Here is a 21,147-nt window from a genome sequence, read left to right on the forward strand (position 1 = left end):
GCCAAAAGCCTTTGAGAGCCATTTCTAGGCTCCTTGTAATGTAGAAACACTGTCAAAAAGGCCGTTTACACGACAGAAAAATTGGGTACGGACCCGACAAGAAAAGAGTACTGACCTGACATTTTTGCCCGTGTAATAAAGCAAAAAAAAAAAACACGGGTCCGTACCAGTTTGGTCATTTGCTTTTAAATAACCTCATTAAACGCAGGCGCACTAAAAATCCGCGGAGCTCTGGGGTCAAGAGTGCTGTTGATTTTCAACATGGCGGCTGGCGAGAATTCACAGGAAAAGGAGTCTTGCTCCGCTTGGAAGGACGAAGAAGTTGAGTCTCTTATTGATATATTCTCGGAGGAAACTATTCGTCGCCATTTTGTTTTAGAGGAATTACGCATGCCCGGTAGCAGCATGCAGCTGCACCAGTTACCGTAGTCTCGTACCAGAAATTGGTCCGATCCCCCAAAAGTACAGTGTAAACGAGATTTATCCGGCAGAGAGCGCCATCCATCTTTTCAACAACTGAGGCCTGGGCTCAGTTGTTCAAACGATGGATAGCGCTATCAGCCGGATAAATCACTATCCACTGGATAAGTCATAGCGAAAACAATTGCGTTATCCAATGGATAGTGATTTATCCGGTGGATAGCGCTATCCACCTTTTGAACAACTGCGGCCTGGACTTTTAGTTTTCCTGCAGATCATGTGCCTTAGGAACCAAACTATGGGAAGCGATCAAATGCTTGTTTACTATAAGATCTCTAAGGAAGGAAGGATATACGCAATGGAAGTATGATCAGTTATTTCACTCTCTAATTATGACAAAAGTTATGTATGCGCTTCCGGTTTACGGAGCGAATCAATCTGTCCTAAACGCAATTCAACATTTTTTAACTAGATGCTATAAAAGACGATATACGATAGATCATCCAAATACTTTTAATCTTTTAGAACAATGTATATCATTTAGCACCAAAGGCTAAAGTTACTTCTTATCAATTACGTGAGCCATCTTCTGCCAGACCGAAATTGAATACAGAACGATTTAAGGATAGCTCTTTTAATATATTAAATTTTAAATACAATTTAGTTATATAGTTCTTAGATAGTGTTGACGTATATTGTGTATCATATGTGAGTTATTGTAATATTTGTTATGTATTTTAGCGAATGAATAAGACATTGTTATTATTATTATTAGGTTGGATTCTAAAATTTTAATTTTGTTCACACTCACCCCAAGACATAGTTGCTTCACTTGCCTACATCCTTGGTGGACTTCTTTGTCTTGTAATTCTATTTATTTATTCTTTTTTGGCAAGTTGGGTCATTACTTTTGCCTTGCCCGACCATTGTCACCAGTAGCTTTGAAGTCAATAAATAATAGCGTTGATGTTGTCATCAGGATTCAATGGAGCCAAAGGCAAGACTGTCTAGTTTCAAATTGTGTAAACACAACGGGACAGATTTTTTGATTCAATTCAGAGGACTGGAATAATAATTATTTGAATTTTCGTTTGTTTAAAACGATGGATTATTCTCACAAACCTCAATTCTGTTATATTGTCAAATACGTCCAATCTAGGCTGTGGAGGACTCACTAAATACTGTTTGCAGAAGCAATAGCTGTGCCCTTGGAATATTATAATAATTTCAATAGAGAAAATAAACTAGAACCAGATTGAACTTACCTCCCAATCCGTAAAAATATTGAACTTAAGTCTTTTTTGTTCTCGGGATAGGATGAAACTTCGAACTCGAAACTGGCAAATACAAGGCCGCGAAGAATAACCTAGATTTTTTTGAAGTTTGGCAAAATAGATTCTTATAGTTTGAAGTACTTATTGGAAGTTTAGGCTAAATAGGTTCTTAATTAGGTTCTTAATTTTTATGAAGAAGGATACTGATGTTGATTACAAGAAATTGCTATAAATGGTACTTGTCCCTCATAATAGGCATTTATTACACCAAATTGTCTGATGTTCAAGAATGATCTTGAAATGTTTTTCAATGCATTGGACACTCTTCACAAAGATTTCTTAAAAAAAATTAAATACATTCAGAATTATACTTCCCGGGTTGTGAAAAATATAAACTCAGTGTTCGTAACGGTTAGCTTGAGCATGAGCTTTCTGCTCATGTTGTATTTTTATGGCCATTTAGCGCATTCTTCGGCAGCTGTTACATTATCCCTTCTGATCTATTCTTCAATGACCTTCAAGTCACCTGAAAAGTAATATCGGATTCTTTAGCCGCAAAGATCTGGATAAAGGTTTTCGTGCTTCGGCGCCCAAACGACTGTCATAATTTCCCGGGGGGGAAGGGGGGGCGGAAACTCCCATATGGAACAGACGGGGATGCTCGTCGGAAATTTTGAATTTAACCCCTAGAGGAGACCATCTGGGCGTGGCTCAAGCTTTTTGTGACCCCTAAAGGAGACCAATCTGGGCGTGGCTTGAACAAATTGTGACCCCTAAAAGAGACCGCTTAAAACACACACAAATACGACATGCAATGAGTTTCAATGATATAAAGACATAATAATCGAATGCTTTTATCTAAAAGTAGTTTTTATAAGCAAAATTTGACTTCTGTATCTCTTCGCGTAATTCTGTGTTTCTTCGCGGAACCCCAAACGAGACTTTGGCGGCTTATATTGGCGCTTTGCCCGGAACACCCTAAGCGAGACCAAAATCCAAAATTTACACCCCTAAGCGAGACGACGAGCATCCCCGTCTGTTTCATATGGTGATATGGTGTTTCATCGGAGCACATTGAAATTGCGTTGTTTTATTCTGAATCTTTTTCCCCTGCAAAAACTCGACATCGTAATCAGCACACCAAAAGGAGAATAGGGAGATTCGAGTCATATCAGATCTGATCGTACCCTGCGAACAGGGTCTCTTTGGAAGATCGAAAGAGACTCTGCTCGCAGGTTAATCTACGGTAGCCCATATCTACGGTGGCCCATATCTGCAAACACAACAAACACTTTTCCAAACACAACACAATATTATCTGAACACAACAAACTATTATTGAAACACAACACAGTAATACCAAGGCACAACAAACTATTATCGAAACACAACACACTGTTATCGAAACACAACATAGTCTTATCGAAGCACAACACAATATTATCGAAACACAACAAAGTATTATCGAAACACAACACAATGTCATCAAAACACAACACAGTATCATCCAAACACAACACAATATTATGGAAACACAACACTGTATGATCCAAACACAACACAATGTCATCGAAACACAACACAGTGTCATCCAAACACAACACAATGTCACATCAAAACACAACTCAGTATTTGCAAAACACAACGCAAATTTCCCAAAACACAACACAATATTTGCGAAACACAACTCCAAATGTTCCTGATTACTTTATGCAGGATGTTACACCCATCATTACTCGACCCAGTGGCAGTTCCTGATCTGCAGATAAGGCCCTACCCCCCCCCCCCCCCTCCGGCCCCTCCCTTGGATCCGCCACTGCAACTGCTGACATGCTTTGCAATTTCCCGCCATTTTTATTCGCCATTTCGCTTGGAAAGAATGTTTGTGCGAGCTGTGGAGCTGGTTTGAAATCTTCTTCAAAATTTTTCCCTTTTTGTGGACAAAAGGTAGCAAACGACACTAGCACAAGTGAAACAGATAAAGGTGCAACAAAATGCCTGAGCCTCCAAAAGTATGCTGCTAAGAAAAGCGAAGAGAGGTCGACTCATTTTCGATCAAGTGGCTCCAAGAGAAGAGGACAGAAGAAGAGAGAAGAAGATCCCTTCGCGTTAATTAATATAGGGGTGATGCGGTTTGTTGGCCCAGATGTGACAGCTCCAATCCGCGGCAAGACATTGCCCTTGAAAGTAAGAAAGGATTGTGGATACGCAGAAGTGTTTATAGAGGCCTTGGTGAAACGTCAAGCTCATGACCAGGCCTTCGTCTCGAGGACAAGCTGGAAACTGGTTTACCCAGATGGACAACTGGCCATGAATCTTCCAGATCAGCAAGAAGAAGAATTCACTCTGCGAGACTACGAGGAAGATTTAGGTAAACCTTACAACAGAATTACTTTGTACCTGTGCCCAGAGGAACCGGAAGACGAGTTTATGTTGGACAGTGAGACTGAGACAGAGCCTGATACTCAGGGTGTTAGGTAAGATTGTTAGTCACTCTCAGCTATTTATGCCCCTGAGTTTTTTAAGCCCTAAGAACAAGAAGAGGAGGGAGAGGAAATTATACGAGAGGGGAAATGAAATTAGCTTTTATTTGGACACTTCACTCATTATGGAACGTCAAAAGCTATATCCTTCTTCAATATGTTTTTTCAGAAGCTTAAGCTTGCATCATTCCAGTTTACCATACTCTTATCTTCATTATGAATATTTATTAGTGGGATGCTATACTAGATAAGTCTGACTCAACTTTCACTTAGAAAAAGTTAAGAGTTTGGTTTACTGTAGTTGAACAATACTGAAGGAAAATCCCAAATTCTATATATGAGGCCTTACAATGAAGGTTTTCCTATACAAATATGGCGCAAATAAAATTTAACAATAATTATTTTAAAGGAAATTTCGAATTTGCTGTTTATCAGGAAAAAAATCAGATCAGAAGAGTGCAGAACTACACCTGACCATCAACTTCCATTTCAGCAAAGGTAAGCATTAGGCTAAACAAGAATCTGACTTGCCTTATTCTACTGTTGACCTGTCGTTTTAGAACAATCAATCATCTTTCGTTTAAAAGTGAACTGGACGTAAAACATCCACCACAATTCAAGTTGTAATAATACTCACTGCCTTTGAATTCTTTTGTAGTGCATTTCCAAAAACACGAACATACACTGCAACATCTCATGGTGATGTTAGTTTCAGTAGCGATGCAGATCATCCTATCACTCAACAAAAGGTAAACATTACACTGAACAAGGAAACATTAACCTGGCTCTCACCAAAGTTAAATCTTAGGCAAAATTTGGGAGTGATGGAAACTGTCATTTCACTTCAGGTTTAGCCATGGTATTAATATAGTTAATGCAATGTTTGAAACTGAATTAGCAGTAAAACATACACCACAAGATGGTACAAGAATTCACATAACTTTTTGTTTTTTTTACAGTACAGGTAGTGCCTCATCTGTTAGTGTTCCTCACACATATGCACATTCTGTAACATGTGATGATGGTCCCCGTTCCACCAGTGATGCAGATCTGCTTTATGCCTCCTTAATCCCTGGCACTTTGCTATACAGTAGTGATTCTGAAGGAGAAAATGTCCCTGTGGCAGTAGATGATCCTCAAGTGTTTCAAATAAAGACAAGCTGGTCATTACAAGAGATACTAGAACAACTAGCTCTTAAGATTAATGAAGATAAGATATCAAAATTTAATATAAGTCGTAGTCATCTTTGGGAAGGTGCTTTAAGGGGGCTTAGAAGAAAATCTTTTTCTCCGGATAACAAGGTTTCAGTTAAGTTTACTGATGACTCTGGAACTTCTGAGGGTGCAATTGACTTGGGGGGGCCAAAAAGAGAATTTTTTACCCTGGTTCTGGATTGGATTGTTAACTCACAGTTATTTTGTGGTCCAGAAAAAAGCAAATTTTTGTCATGCAATGCTAACTATTTGGGAAATGATTACTTTTTTTATGCTGGTGAGTTCATTGCAATGTCCATAGTTCATGGTGGTCCTGGACCAAGATGCTTTGGTCTTCCCTTGTATGATGCATTGACAAAAGGAGTTACACAAGCAAATGTCTGTCTTGAGAATGTTTATGATTTTGACCTCAGAAATTCTCTGCAGGCTATCAAGAATACCACATCTGTTCAAGAGGCTCAAAAGCTTATCTCAGATCATAATCTAGAAACAGTCTGAGAGCTAGCAGGAACCCTCCAGATCGTAACAAAGCAGGAAGACATTTTAAATCTTCTTGACAAGACTGCTCATTGGTTTGTAATTGACAGGGTCCATGCAGCATTTGAGCGATTTAAAGAAGGGCTAGCCCAACTAGGTGTCCTTCAAGCTATGACAGAAAATTATGAGAAATTTAAAGAAGTTTTCTGTTATTCTGAAGAAACACTAACTGCAGAATTATTTGGCTGTCTTTTTTCTGTCCATTATAGTGAAACTGGTTCAAATAATTGCCAACTTGAAGGGCTAGTGTTGTCACGGTGGAATGATTTTTTGCAAGATGTTGAAGAAAAAACAGTAGAATTGACTTTTAGAGATATTCTTTTTTTTGTCAGTGGAGTTAGGGAAGTTCCCCCAGGTGGTATAGAACAGCACATTGGCTTCCTTCATGCACCTGAGCAATGTGGTGAAAAATCCAAGTTCCCAAAAGCAAATGCATGTTCCTGCCAGTTGTTATTACCAGTGGTGCATGGCACATATGATGACTTTAAAAAAGATGTATCTATAGAAGACAAAACTGCCAAGTGAACCTTGGACGGCTAACTGAGGCTTTTATAACTAGACTCTGTCTATTAAAGTAGCCAGTTGTACAGCTTCTTCTATGAGCAGGAAGGTATTACACGTGCTCTTTAACAGTTATGAATGAGGCCTTAACAGATTTGGCCAATGCAAGTGTACGTTATAAACTGATATCTAGGAACAAAGTCACTATGTCCTCATTTTATTTATTTATAACAAAACCATTGATTTTATGACCTTGAACGACCGACTACAAAGAACACGAAGATAACTAACGCGACATGAATAGCCCCTTTTAGTATGGTCACATTCCATTAACTGTATTTTACTGATGGGGCAGTAAAATCTCATTTTACAAATACCAGGGGATATGGATATGCATAATGTTCTAAAACTCTTCCCCAGTCTTTTGAAACGAAATGAGGTCCTCATACTGTTCTTGTTCATGTTTAAGTGAAAGGGTAAATGCAAATGAATAAGAATGTCACCTTTGCATTATTTTATAAATACTAGGGGATAGGGAATGACGTTTTAAAACATTTTCCTCAGTTTTTTGAAAAGTAAGGATGCAATATCATTCCTGTTCATGTTAAGAGAAGTAATTCGATATGAATAAAGTGTCATTTTACCATACTGTATCTAATTTCTAAATGTGAAAGAGTAGAGCATCTGTTGTACTTTTGTGTACAACCAACTTTGCAATCTTGTTTGCACTTAAAGTACTGAATAGGATGCATTACATTTCATCTGAAAAATTGGTGGAAGTCATTTCAATCTTCTGCTTTACCATATATAGTACCATTGCACTGTATTAAAATGTCATAGAATGACCTATTGTGATACTTGCATTAAACGTTGGAAAAGTGTTAATTAATGCCTCCCTCCAGTTTGTCGGGCGGTGCAAATTTAAACTCTCCAGTGCATAGTTAAAATACTCCAGAAAAATATTTTCTTCTTCGTCCGTTGTACAGCACACAGCCATATCATCAAGTTGTTGTTCTGTAATGGGACATCTGAAATCTTCAAACCCACTGTTCTCTGGAAGGTAGAAAAGCTCATCAGGCCTACCAGGGACTGTATCATGACGTGATTTTCGAATGTAATGGGTGTTCCATTGATCCCTTACACGATCTAGGTCAACCTGCAAGATATCTTTAAAACAGAACCACAAACAGGACATACTTAATTCACTAGCAGTATCGACAATGTTTGTTTCAACTAAGTCTTTAAAAAAATTAATCCACCACGTTGATCTGTCATGCCGATAAAATGACCACCATGCCTCTATGCGCTGGTTTGCTGGGGACGATCCGTATCTATGTGCATTTAATCCAGCTTGTTCGTCGTTACCATTTCCTCGAAAATAACACTGCATGGCCGCCATGGTCACATTTTCAGTCCCACAATCTGTTCGAAGAACTCTTGGGCAACCTCTATTTGATTTGACACAATCGTAAAACAATGAAGCTACGTGGCAGGGGTCATTATTCGAGGGGCAAATTTTCAACCACATGACTCGACGACTGAAACCTTCCACCGCACCATGAATAGGAAAGCCGTATGGCTTTAGCTTATCGTAGCCGTCAACGTGCCACGCAAAATTCGGGCCTGGGTTAGTGTACGACCTTCTCCTTAGTGCAAGAGCCTTCCTCAAGGCTGTTCCTTTAGGGTCAACTTGTTGTAAAATTCCTTCGACCTTTCTTCTTGGTGCTTGTATTCCGTAATCCAAACGAAGGGTGTGCCACATAGCTCGATAGCCCCTCATACAGACTGGCCCGTCCAATTCTTGTTGAATGGCCTGGTAAATTTCGGCATCGTCACTGTTTGCATTCCTTCTTCTTAATCCGTACTCGCGCAGTCTATTGTGCAAAGTACGCATAGACATTTCTGTTGCATGGTACTTTTCTAAAAAGAGTAATATAACCGAGTAATCAAATCCACGCTGAAAATACTAACGAATGAGAACCTCCTCTTTGTCCACGGCTGCTCCACATCTAGAGCAATATTGGTCAGTTTCCTCTAACTCTTCTGAGCAGTTCACTTAAAAGACACATCCATTCTCGCGACAGATCGCCACATGCGAAGATACAAACAAAATGGCGGGGAATGATCCAGGCGTATAAACCGCCACTGGGTCGAGTATTGATGGGTTTATGCTTTGTATAGTAACATCCTGCATAAAGTAATCGGGAACATTTGGAGTTGTGTTTCGCAAATATTGTGTTGTGTTTTGGGAGATTTGCGTTGTGCTTTGCAAATACTGTGTTGTGTTTCGATGACATTGTGTTGTGTTTCGATCATACAGTGTTGTGTTTCCATAATATTGTGTTGTGTTTGGATGATACTGTGTTGTGTTTTAATGACATTGTGTTGTGTTTCGATCATATAGTGTTGTGTTTGGATGATACTGTGTTGTGTTTCGATCATACAGTGTTTTGTGTCGATAATATTGTGTTGTGCTTCGGTAATACTGTGTTGTGTTTCGATAATAGTTTGTTGTGTTCAGATAATACTGTGTTGTGTTTGGAAAAGTGTTTGTTGTGTTTGCAGATATGGGCCACCGTACATATCTGCAAACACAACAAACACTTTTCCAAACACAACACAGTATTATCGAAGCACAACAAACTATTATCGAAACACAACACAGTATTATCTGAACACAGCAAACTGTTATCGAAACACAACATAGTATTATCGAAGCACAACACAATATTATGGAAACACAACACAATGTCATGAAAACACAACACTGTATCATCCAAACACAACACAATATTATGGAAAGACAACACTGTATGATCGAAACACAACACAATGTCATCAAAACACAACACAGTATCATCCAAACACAACACAATGTCACATCAAAACACAACTCAGTGTTGCATGGTGGTGCATGGCACATATGATGACTTCATGGCACATGGTGGTGCATGGCACATATGATGACTTCAAAAAAGATGTAACTTTTGCATTTGCAAATACCAGGGGATATGGATATGCATAATGTTCTAAAACTCTTCCCCAGTCTTTTGAAATGAAATGAGGTCCTCATACTGTTCTTGTTCATGTTTAAGTAAAAGGGTAAATGCAAATGAATAAGAATGTTACCTTTGCATTATGTTATAAATACTAGGGGACAGGAAATGACGTTTTAAAACACAGTCTTTTGAAACGAAAGGATGCAATATCATTCTTGTTCATGTTAAGAGAAGTAATTGGATATGAATAAAGTTTCACTTTACCATATTGTATCTCATTTCTAAATGTGAAAGAGTAGAGCATCTGTTGTACTTTTGTGTACAACCAACTTTGTAATCTTATTTGCACTTTTATTGATGACTGGAAAAATGCGCGTGTGTGCCCGGTCTATAAAGGCAATGACCGTCGTGATATGGGAAATTATAGACCCATTTCAATCCTGCCAATAATAGGTAAAGTTTTCGAGAAAGAAGTTTTTCAACAGCTTTATCACTTTTTGAAAGTTAATTCTGTTCTCTCTAAATTCCAGTCTGGCTTCCGCCCTCTCCACTCGACTGTCTCGGCGTTGATTCAAATGTGCGATGATTGGTCTGATAATATGGATAAGGGAAAATTGACAGGTGTAGTTTTTCTTGATATTCGTGAGGCCTTTGACTCAGTTGATCATTCGATTTTACTAGAGAAAGTTAAGTTTTATGGAGTCGCTGATAGAGAATTGATGTGGTTCAAGTCTTATCTTACTGCCCGACAACAACAATGTTTAGTAAATGGTTGCTTATCTTCTCAAAGTAACTTACTCTGCGGAGTTCCCCAAGGCTCTATTCTTGACCCTCTCCTTTTCCTTATCTACATAAATGATTTACCAAATTGTTTAAAATTCACTACCCCCTGTTTATATGCAGACGATACTCAAATCTTTACCTCTAGTTTTGATATTGGCGCACTTGCCAATAATATAAATTCTGATTTAAAAAATCTAAGCAACTGGCTCACTGTTAATAAGCTCCAATTCCATCCTCTCAAAACTAAGTTAATGGTTGTTGGGTCAACATATAATTTGAACACTAAATCTAGAGATTTACCTAATGCAATCTCCATTGATAATAATTTGGTTTCACGCGTAACCTCTAACAAATGTTTGGGAGTTCTACTAGATGAAAAGCTTACATTTGAAACTCATATTGAGTATATATGTAAAAAGGCACGTGCTGGCATAGGTGCTTTGAGAAGAATTAAGCCTTTTGTCCCCCTCTGCACCCTCGTAACTTTATACAGATCACTCATTCAACCTTATTTTGATTACTGCTCACCCCTGTGGGATATATGTGGTAAGCAACTAAAAGATAAATTACAAAAAATTCGAAATCGTGCGGGTAGGGTTATTACAGGCTCTTCATATGATGTTAGGTCCACGGATGTGTTGAATAACCTGAAATGGAAATCCCTTGAAACCAGGCGCTTCCATACAAAGGCTACCCTTATGTATAAAATCCTCAATGATCTATCTGCCCCCCAACTGAGTAACTCCTTTGTAAAGCTAAATGATACTAACATAAATTACAATCTTAGGAATATCGAGACTGATCTAGCACTTCCAAGGCCATACACAAATTTTTTGAAGCGCAGCTTTAAGTATAGTGGTGCAATGCTCTGGAATAATCTTCCCTATGAGGCAAAGACCGCAAAATCGCTTTCTTATTTCAAACGCAAACTTGGGTCCTCGCCCTTCATGCTTTCTATTGGATCACACTGATTCTATGTAATATACTTCTATTTTTAATATATATATATATATATATATATATATATATACTTTATTGTAACGTGTTTACCTACGCCCCACCTGGAAACCAGCTTTTGTTGTGTGTGGCTAGCGTAGTGAAATAAAGTTGTATTGTATTGTATTATTGTATTGTATTGTAAAGTACTGAATAGGATGCATAACATTTCCTCTGAAAAATTGGTGGAAGTCATTTCAATTTTCTGCTTAACATAGTACCATTGCACTGTACTAAAATGTCATAGAATGACCTATTGTGATACTTGTTATGATATCATTCAATCAAGCAATACTAAACTCAACGACTAGTAACAACTATTGATTCTAAGATGTTCGTGCCCCTTTTAAAAGTGCCAACACAAAGCACATGGTTTTCCGTTTTCGGGGTGTCCATGTAAGTCACTCAGGGGCTCCTAGGGGGATCCCCAAAGGTTTCAATATTACAACAATACTTGCATTAAACGTTGGAAAAGTGTTTTAATGCCTCCCTCCAGTTTGTCGGGCGGTGCAAATTTAAACTCTCCAGTGCATAGTTAAAATACTCCAGAAAAATATTTTCTTCTTCGTCCGTTGTACAGCACACAGCCATATCATCAAGTTGTTGTTCTGTAATGGGACATCTGAAATCTTCAAACCCACTGTTCTCTGGAAGGTAGAAAAGCTCATCAGGCCTACCAGGGACTGTATCATGACGTGATTTTCGAATGTAATGGGTGTTCCAGTGATCCCTTACATGATCTAGGTCCACCTGCAAGATATCTTTAAAACAGAACCACAAACAGGACATACTTAATTCACTAGCAGTATCGACAATGTTTGTTTCAATTAAGTTTTTAAAAAAGTTAATCCACCACGTTGATCTGTCATGTCGATAAAATGACCACCATGCCTCTATGCGCTGGTTTGCTGGGGACGATCCGTACCTATGACTGTGCATTTAATCCAGCTTGGTCGTCGTTACCATTTCCTCGAAAATAACACTGCATGGCCGCCATGGTCACATTTTCAGTCCCACAGTCTGTTCGAAGAACTCTTGGGCAACCTCTGTTTGATTTAACACAATCGTAAAACAATGAAGCTCCGTGGAAGGGGTCATTATTCGAGGGGCAAATTTTCAACCACATGACTCTACGACTGAAACCGTCCACCGCAACATGAATAGGAAAGCCGTATGGCTTTAACTTATCGTAGCCGTCAACGTGCCAAGCAAAATTCGGGCCTGGGTTAGTGTACGACCTTCTCCTTAGTGCATGAGCCTTCCTCAAGGCTGTTCCTTCAGGATCAACTTGTTGTAAAATCCCTTCGACCTTTCTTCTTGGTGCCTGTATTCCGTAACCCAAACGAAGGGTGTGCCACATAGCTCGATAACCCCTCATACATCCTGGCCCGTCCAATTCTTGTTGAATGGCCTGGTAAATTTCGGCATCGTCACTGTTTGCATTCCTTCTTCTTAATCCGTGCTCGCGCAGTCTATTGTGCAAAGTACGCATAGAAATTTCTGTTGCATGGTACTTTTCTAAAAAGAGTAATATAACCGAGTAATCAAACCCACTCTGAAAATAATAACGAATGAGAACCTCCTCTTTGTCCAAGGCTGCTCCACATCTAGAGCAATATTGGTAAGTTTCCTCGACCCCTTCTGAGCAGTTCAAGCACTTAAAAAACATATCCATTCTCGCGACAGATCGCCACATGCGAAGATAACAAACAAAATGGCGGTGAATGATCCAGGCGCATAACCCGCCACTGTGTCGAGTAATGATGGGTTTATGCTTTGTATAGTAACATCCTGCATAAAGTAATCGGGAGCATTTGGAGTTGTGTCTCGCAAATATTGTGTTGTGTTTTGGGAGATTTGCGTTGTGTTTTGATGTGACATTGTGTTGTGTTTGGATGATACTGTGTTGTGTTTTGATGACATTGTGTTGTGTTTCGATAATATTGTGTTGTGTTTCGATAATACTGTGTTGTGTTTCCATAATATTGTGTTGTGCTTCGATGATACTATGTTGTGTTTCGATAACAGTTTGCTGTGTTCAGATAATACTGTGTTGTGTTTCGATAATAGTTTGTTGTGCTTTGATAATACTGTGTTGTGTTTGAAAAAGTGTTTGTTGTGTTTGCAGATATGGGCCACCGTAGTAATCTGATCGATACTCATTACCAGAAATTCGAGTCATATTGCGTCACGAATACCGCATGTCAATCAAATGGAACAGAAAAAATGGCTGCCCGATGTTGTAAAGAAATGTATGGGATGTGAAATAAAATATCAATTTTTGGCCGTTCAAATAAATTAAATCCTATGTGCCGACCTTTCTCTGATAAATAATATGCAACTACTCTACGAAGCGAAGGTTTTTTTACCATTTTGTTCATTGTTCGAGCCGCCAAATAGCGCCAAAATAACAAGGAATTACGCTGGTACTTACCTTCTAATTTGATCAAAATACCTTCAGTAACCTTGACTTCCAAGCCTTGAGCTGTGCGTGTCTTTCATGCTTCCATCGGTGCCGACCCCTCAAACTTTTCCTCAAATTACGATCTTTTTAAATATGTTAAATAAAACGTTCCACGATAAAACAGAATGCCACCCATCGGCACCGAAAAGGACGCTTTTTCACGAATGGATGCAGCCTTCATCTGGTCGCACGAATGTCCCGCAGGATGTGAAAAGACGGGAAGAACAACCATTTTCCATAGCTTTCTTCACACAAAAAAACATGTCAGCTTAGAAGCCTACCATTTTTACGCTTTCTATCGCTGTTTCAAGTATCTGTAGACTCCTAAATGCGAAAAATCGCGCCAAATTACGAATGCCAAATATGCTTGATTGTTCAAGTTTTTTTTCACATCCTCAGTGAGCCCAGAGGAATACCGCTAAAAATGTCTGATGTTTTGCTCAATTTCGAAAAGGAAACCCTAGGCTGTAAGCTAAAAGTCACTGAATCCCCTCTGTCTTATATAAACCAGCAGCGCAGTCTAGAGTCTGAAATAGCTCTCTCAATATACATCCCATATCCAATTCTAATGAAATGGCATGAGCTTGTTGGAATCAAAGACGAGAGAGGAAATGAGTTTGACTACATTGACCTTCTTAATTTTTGGATTCCTGGTCGATGGTTTAAATTAAGTAAAGAAAACGGATCAAGAATCAAAGGAAGATTGAGACGTGAAGCTGGTACAGTTGTAAACAAATACACTGGGATGAAAGTTGGTGGTAGGAAGAGAGAAGAGGTCAGCAGGAAAGGGCTAACCCTTAGTATTTATGAAAGTGAGCTTGTGGTACCTGATGAAATAGAAGACAATCTCTCTGCCGCAGAACAAGAAGTAAAAGAATGGAAATTGAGGTACAAGAATCTTGAGAAGGAGAAAGAGAGCTTGGCAAGGGAAATGATGGAGGCATTCAGAAGAAAAGAAAATGAAATGGGAGAAACAGTTCAAATTGCAGAGAAAAAGTTCAGAGATATTGAAGACAACAACAAAGAATTATCTGAGTACATACAAAATTTAGAGACAAAAAAATGGTTTTCTTTGCCAAGTGAAAACTATAGACAAGTTAGGGAAAAGACAGCTATCAAGAAGACTTGAAGAGCTGAAAGAAAAATCAGAAATTGCCCTCTGGTTTCTTGAATCACATGGACTCAAGCTGTCTTTTCTCAAAGTTCAGGAAACAGCCAGTAATGAGGTCCACACCATTGAATTTGAGCAATCATCAGGAAATAATGCTGACCAGGAAAACTTAGAAACTCTTCTATTTTTACTAGACAGATTCTGTGCAAGTGATGAACTCTACCATGAATTGTCTCTTCTGTCTGATGGCTTACCAAGGTCTTACTTGATAAAACAGAGGAGGACTGAACTGAATAAACTCTGTCACATTGAAAGAACACCAGGTCAATACCCTGGTGCACAACTTTCGTTTTCTGAAACTCTAGAGAATCACATCAAGCAATTTCTGGTTTCAAATCCAAACCACAAAATTGATGAGCCAATAAAGGTTAAGATCAGTTCTGATGGTGCGAAAATGTCAAGGTCAGCAAATTTCATGATAATGTCATTCTCACTACTGCAAACAGGGGATTTAGTAATGTCATCAAAGGGAAACAGAACAATTGGTATAGTGAATGGCCCTGAAAAGTATGAAACAATTAAGACATCACTTTCAGAAATTATCAGTGACATAAATTCTGTGAAAAAGATCATGGTTAATGACAAGAAATTGCTGTTGAATTATTTCTCGGTGGAGACTACAAGTTCTTGTTGATGGCTATGGGTATGTCTGGAGCTACCTCAGACTATGCATGCCTCTGGTGTAAGGTGCACAAGCTTTTCAGGTGGGACATGTCCAAAGACTTGCCCCATTACAACCAAGAACTCAAGAGAACACTTGAAGAAATTAAAGAGTTAAGTTCTTCTTCAAAGAAATTTTCATGTGTCAAAACACCATTATTTACCATTGAGCTTGACCACATCATTCTTGATGAACTGCATTTAATGCTTAGAATAACTGACAAACTAACTGAAAATTTAATCACAGAAGTGATGGAGAAGGACGGTAAACAAGATTTAAACAAGTCTCAGCGTAAGGAAATGGGTGCAAACCTGAGTACTCTAATACAAGCAATCAACGAACTTGGCATAACTTTCTCTATTTGGGAGAAAAAAAATGCTGATGGTAAGGGCAGCGGGTCATATGACTGGAGTAGCCTTGTTGGGTCTGACAAGAAAAAACTGCTGAAACTCTTGCCAGAAAAACTTGAAGCACTAGATATCCTGTTCCCAGAAACAAAAGCAAAAGTCATTAAATTGTGGAAAGATTTTTATTCACTGTACAATTTAATCAACTCCCAATCAAATGAGAGTGACTTTTACCTTGCCATTTTCCAGAAATCCAAAGTCTTTGTAAATTTGTTTTGCTCACTTGGTAGTATACGAATAGGCTATGAAAAAAAGAGAGTGACTCCATACATGCATGCATTGGTATATCATGTACCAATGTTTGTAAAAAGTCACAATAACTTCAGACAGTTCACCAGTCAAGGCATTGAGAAAAATAATGACGACGCCAAGAAAATATATTTCCAAAAATCCAATAAGTGGGATGCGGCCCGGGATGTTCTGCTTTTGGAACACAGGCAGGAGGCACTAAAGCACTGTGAAAGAGAAAAAAGGCAGTACAAAAAAAGAAAAGAAGCATACTGGCAGGATGGCATCATCGAGACACGAAAAAAACCAATGAAGGCATGTGCAAGAGAACCACAATGTTATCACAATGAAAGTGATGTACAAGGAAACAACTCGAGCACAAAGGAATACAACAAAATGACAGTTAAGCAGTTAAGACAGGAAATCAAATCTGTCAGTATCAATGTGCCAGGGGTTGCAAAGATGAAAAAAAGTCAATTGGTTGAGATTTTGAAACAAAATGAATAACTATGTGGGGGAATGAAAAACTAAACCAAAATTAAGCAAGCAGCGATAGAGCTTTGGAGAGATTTGCTTGTGCTCTACAAGCAAATCAGTAGCTATGGACCAAATGCTGAACGGTATCTTTACGTTACACAAAAGGGGAAAGAATTTATTGACATGTTCTGCTCAAAAGTGATGAGATTAAACTGCAACAAACAGAGAGTCACACCATACTTGCACACAATACCCTACTATGTGCCATATGTTAAAAAAAATTGTTCTATTGTGAAACAGTTGACAGGGCAAGGGGTGGAAATTCCCTCTTATACATTTGTATAAGACAACCTATGTCCCACCCCTATCCATATGTGAGAAAAACAAAAGACCAGAAATCAAAATAATAACAAATATTTATTTCAAGAATATATCTTCATGAACAATGTATTTTTCTTTATCCGCATTTTTTGTACAATATTGGATACAACACTCTTCCTGAAAAAACCAAAGAAAGAACCAGGAAAAGAAGAACACTGTTTGTACTAACTTTGGAAGTCATTCATATCTATTATTTTTATCTGGTGTGCTGAAAAAACTTAACGTGACCATTACAAATAACTCAAACAGTTGAACCATCACATGCTCTCCTATTTACAACTATTATTAGCTTTTCAACTGGAATTAATGGTGCCTGTTTAATCTCACCTTTAAGAACAATAAAGCGCTTTTTTGAAAATCTAAGAACAGGTTTTAATTTTAGAGGAAAATCAATAGTAGCACCTTGGCCTAACTGGTCTAGATAACAATACCAGTAGGAGGGTAGACAAAATCTTTTCAAATCATCTTTCTCATAAAGCATAGATACCCCATTTTGTGGCCCTTTCCCCTGTCCTTTAAATATGTACCTCAAAACGTCATGGTCAAAGGAAATTTCTGCTGAATATGTAGCTTTCACAGCCCTACATTTTAAAATTCCCAAAATAGCCTCACTAAAAACAACAGCTGCCTTTTCCAGTCTTTCAATGCTCACACATGGATTATTGTAACCCCTGTAAAATTTGGGTGAAAAGAAAATTATCACAACCTTGGTGAAAATGGCACAAATTATTATGATTATTATACATTGAGCTCACTATCTCTTTCCTGATTGGCCGAAAGCCTACAGTGAATTTTCGAAATCAGCGCCCGTGACGTCATAACTGCAGATTATACATTAATCATGTCAAGGTCAGCCAAGGTCACGGGTAATCATGTCATGTATGACCGCAGTGCATGATTTCTTAGGGTAATCATGTCAAGTTCGCGCGCTTTGTGTTGCTTGCTGTCAGTGAAGAAGCACAACAGTGACCGTTTTTTTTCCCTTCAATGTATAATAAAACAATTATTAGATTCGGTTTTTGTGATATCCAGAATAATCAAGGTCTCGGTAAGGGTTATCAGCCTCAGCCTTCGGCTTCGGCTGATAACCCTTACCTCGACCTTGATTATTCTGGATATCACAAAAACCTCATCCAATAATTGTTTATAATTTAACAACAGCAACTGATGGCAGGTTCGCAAACAGCAAACCAGCAAACCAAAATAAAAAGAAAATTTTGACTACGTTTGTACTTATGAAATGGTCTTCATTAGCGTGCAGCATGTACACTCAACAAAATGAATCCATCCGATCGGGACAAAACTATTGGACTAAAATCGTAAGTGAACATACTAAAAATGCACACACAATATTGACCTGATTAATTCGTTAGACAAGTGAGCTGAGGGTTCCCACGAACTTGTCCAAAGTGGCCAGTCCTTCCATTTTACTAAGTATTCGGCATCCTGTAGATGTTCAAAATCAACAAAAAATATTTTAGGGCTCAACGGGATGATAAATCGAGCTTTAGCTGTAAAACTGAGTGATACGGTTTCATGAAAGTTGTCGCTTACCCGAGTCCCTACTTTTCTCATGCTGATCAGCCTCTCCACTTGGTAGACCTTTGAACCTGGTTTAGCTTTTTTTTTTCCTTTGAAAGAAGTCACTAAATCTGCTGAGGAAAGGTTGTGAAGCGCCTTGTAATTGACTCGCTCCGTCCTTCTCGATTGCTCCATGTTGTTTTCACAATTTGACGCCAGTGAGCATGCTCCGTTGGTTTCAAGGGTAACCGCAGACACAAATCATCGCGTGAACGAAATGTCTCGAATTTCTGGTAATGGCTTGACGGATTAACGGTGTCACTCGGAGTCGTTTCAGTCTGCATTCACAGGATCAACTAAATACAAATTAATATCAGTTTGAGAGCAAGGTATGATAGATTTTTATTAGAAGAAATTTTATGAACGTCTTACATACATGCCGCAGGAAAGAAGGACCGCAAGAGTTTTTTCGTGACAATGGTTTGAATGACTGCATGTCATTCGTTAGTGGCTTTCGTGGGTAACAAGGGTCGAAAGCGCACGGTGAAAACTAAATTGGCTGCCTCTGCGTCTTGGAAATTTAAAAGTTGTAAAACATCAAATAGATTTTTATTTGCTGCTCAATGAGTAGGCATTGTATGTTGATTACAGCGACATTTTCAAGGTTCTTGCGTTTCGTTGGATTGTCACCTTACCGCATGCAGTGCACTAATTATTAATTTTTCAGAACTGATACTGATGACAATACTGTATTGTTTTCTGAATGTTTTTCATTGCTTCACTGTGAACGTTAGAAACCGCGTTGCAAATGATTTCTGATTAGTTCAAAATGATCTTCAATGCATTTTCGCTTTCGATCAGGAACTTTGTCAATGTTTTCAAATGCATTACATATGATCCGTAATGCATTGGAATGTTACAAAATGCGGACGTATTCTTGGGTTGCACGTGACGTCACAAAAAATATAATACAAAACTAAAGAGCTGTTTGAGATTTTATCTTCATCAGCTACAAGAGCTTTTAAAAATATATCTGTTTGCACGTTTTCAGCTCAGAACCATGCTTCGTTTCGAAAATAGAGCAGTTTTTCATAGTGCGTGACATGTTGACGGCTTTCGAAAAACATGCCAATTGCATAAAAACATCGATTTCCCTCATGTTTTTGTGACCTAAACAGCCAATATACTAGAAGACTTGTCTATACGAATGTTTGCTGGCTCATTATACAGCAGAAAGTGTTGAAGACAGCCAAACTAAATTCCAGATGTTTCTACAGGTTTCCGGCCGCCATGTTGGTGTACTTCACCAGTACACCAACATGGCGCCTCCGTACTAAACTCTACAAATTTGAGTAATACATTTCGCCGAATAACTCAAGTACGGAATATCGCACAGCTCTGAGACTTGGACCCGTTGTTTATTTATTCCTCTTCTATAACACGGCGAAAAAAGTAGCGTTCACCCGCTAGGAAAACGATCGGTGAATATTGCAAAATGCGGCATTTTTCGAACATTTGCTTGCGTTTTCCGAACGTAAAATCCAAGGTTTTCTGTTTGTTTTCCAGCCGGTGACAGTTTTCCATCAGGGTGAACAAAAGGAAAACAAGCTGTTTTCCAGGTGTTTACCGCCTGGTTAACGCTGTGAAAACAGATTGTTTTTCGTTGTTTTACTGGCGTTTTCCAGTCACAAAACAGCGTGTTAACTGGTGTTTACTGGAGTTTACTGGAGTTTTCTCTCATTGTCCTGGTGTTCACCGCGCGGTTAACGCTGTGAAAACAGATTGTTTCCAGTTGTTTACCGGCGTTTTCCAGTCGCAAAACAGCGTGTTAACTGGAGTTTACTCGGAGTTTTCTCTCATTGCCCTGGTGTTCACCGCGAGGTTAACGCACGCTAACAGGTTGTTTTCCATTGTTCACTGGTGTTTTCCAGTTTCAAAACAACGCGTTCAGTGGAGTTTTCAGCGAGTTTTCTTGCATTTTCGCGAACAGTGAATGCACGGAGAACACCAAAAAACCGCTTGTTCTTCAGCGTTCACTAGTTGGTTAACGCTTAAAAACAAGGTGTTTGCCTTGAGGGAAAACGGGGTGTTGTCACACGAATGCACCTATTTTTCTGCATTTGCGGCTTCTCCTTTTCGCTGGTATTTTACATGCACTTTCAAATCAGTTGGGTGGCGTAGCTTACAAATTTGGCTGTATTTACGTTTTCATCGACTCTGAGTTCGTAGCTGTGACGCTACTTTCACAATGAAATTCAAATGATTCAATGTTGTTGGCAGAAGAACTTGACTCCCTCCCTGATTATATCCCCGGAAATAAAATATGAGATACATGTATACCTTACACTGTTTTATTATCAATGTACAGGGTACAAATACTGTACCCTGCATATACATTTTATCATTTTTATCATGAAAGTAAAAAAAGGTGAACAAGGATGTCAGCCAAATGTTTTGAATGTGTGAACTGCACGACAAAAGAACAAAAAGGCACAGAACAGTGTAACCTCAATATAATTGTGTTGTATCAAAATGCCTATTATAAAACATACTAGTCTCTATGTGGGATTGTATAATTATTATACAGTCCCAGGTAGTAAACACAACACACTACCATTAATTCAATTTGC

The 21,147-nt window shown here is 38.6% G+C and overlaps 2 protein-coding genes and 1 pseudogene across 2 annotated transcripts; 2 read left to right on the forward strand and 1 right to left on the reverse strand.

Moving 5' to 3' along the window:
• Window positions 1-3,523: 3,523 nt before the first annotated feature.
• Window positions 3,524-5,889, forward strand: LOC137975556 (uncharacterized). Its single transcript, XM_068822671.1, has 3 exons — window positions 3,524-4,170; window positions 4,612-4,674; window positions 5,136-5,889. Exons 1-3 carry the CDS (start codon window positions 3,524-3,526, stop codon window positions 5,887-5,889), a joined length of 1,464 nt encoding a protein of 487 aa, XP_068678772.1.
• Window positions 5,890-14,095: 8,206 nt separating this feature from the next.
• On the forward strand, window positions 14,096-16,645 carry LOC137977808 (protein Spindly-B-like; annotated as a pseudogene).
• Window positions 16,646-17,029: 384 nt separating this feature from the next.
• On the reverse strand, window positions 17,030-18,713 carry LOC137977814 (uncharacterized). Its single transcript, XM_068825157.1, has 3 exons — window positions 18,551-18,713; window positions 18,354-18,442; window positions 17,030-17,667 (listed from the first exon to the last, which is right to left on the reverse strand). The coding sequence occupies exons 1-3, from the start codon at window positions 18,710-18,712 to the stop codon at window positions 17,238-17,240; spliced, it is 681 nt and encodes a 226-aa protein (XP_068681258.1). The 5' UTR covers window position 18,713; the 3' UTR covers window positions 17,030-17,237.
• Window positions 18,714-21,147: the final 2,434 nt, after the last annotated feature.

The sequence above is a fragment of the Montipora foliosa genome, chromosome 11 (assembly GCF_036669935.1).
Source record: "Montipora foliosa isolate CH-2021 chromosome 11, ASM3666993v2, whole genome shotgun sequence".
NCBI classification, from domain to species: Eukaryota; Metazoa; Cnidaria; class Anthozoa; order Scleractinia; family Acroporidae; genus Montipora; species Montipora foliosa.

What these genes read in the sequence shown, in the direction of transcription:
- LOC137975556 (XM_068822671.1), top strand. Translation starts at nt 3,524, where the DNA reads ATGCTTTGCAATTTCCCGCCATTTTTATTCGCCATTTCGCTTGGAAAG. An exon ending in CCTGATACTCAGGGTGTTAG is followed by an intron (nt 4,171 to 4,611) that starts GTAAGATTGTTA and finishes GCTGTTTATCAG; the next exon opens with GAAAAAAATCAGATCAGAAG. An exon ending in CAACTTCCATTTCAGCAAAG is followed by an intron (nt 4,675 to 5,135) that starts GTAAGCATTAGG and finishes TTTTTTTTACAG; the next exon opens with TACAGGTAGTGCCTCATCTG.
- LOC137977814 (XM_068825157.1), bottom strand. Translation starts at nt 18,712, where the DNA reads ATGGAGCAATCGAGAAGGACGGAGCGAGTCAATTACAAGGCGCTTCAC. An exon ending in TGAGAAAAGTAGGGACTCGG is followed by an intron (nt 18,443 to 18,550) that starts GTAAGCGACAAC and finishes GAACATCTACAG; the next exon opens with GATGCCGAATACTTAGTAAA. An exon ending in TTGTCTAACGAATTAATCAG is followed by an intron (nt 17,668 to 18,353) that starts GTCAATATTGTG and finishes CAAATTTTACAG; the next exon opens with GGGTTACAATAATCCATGTG.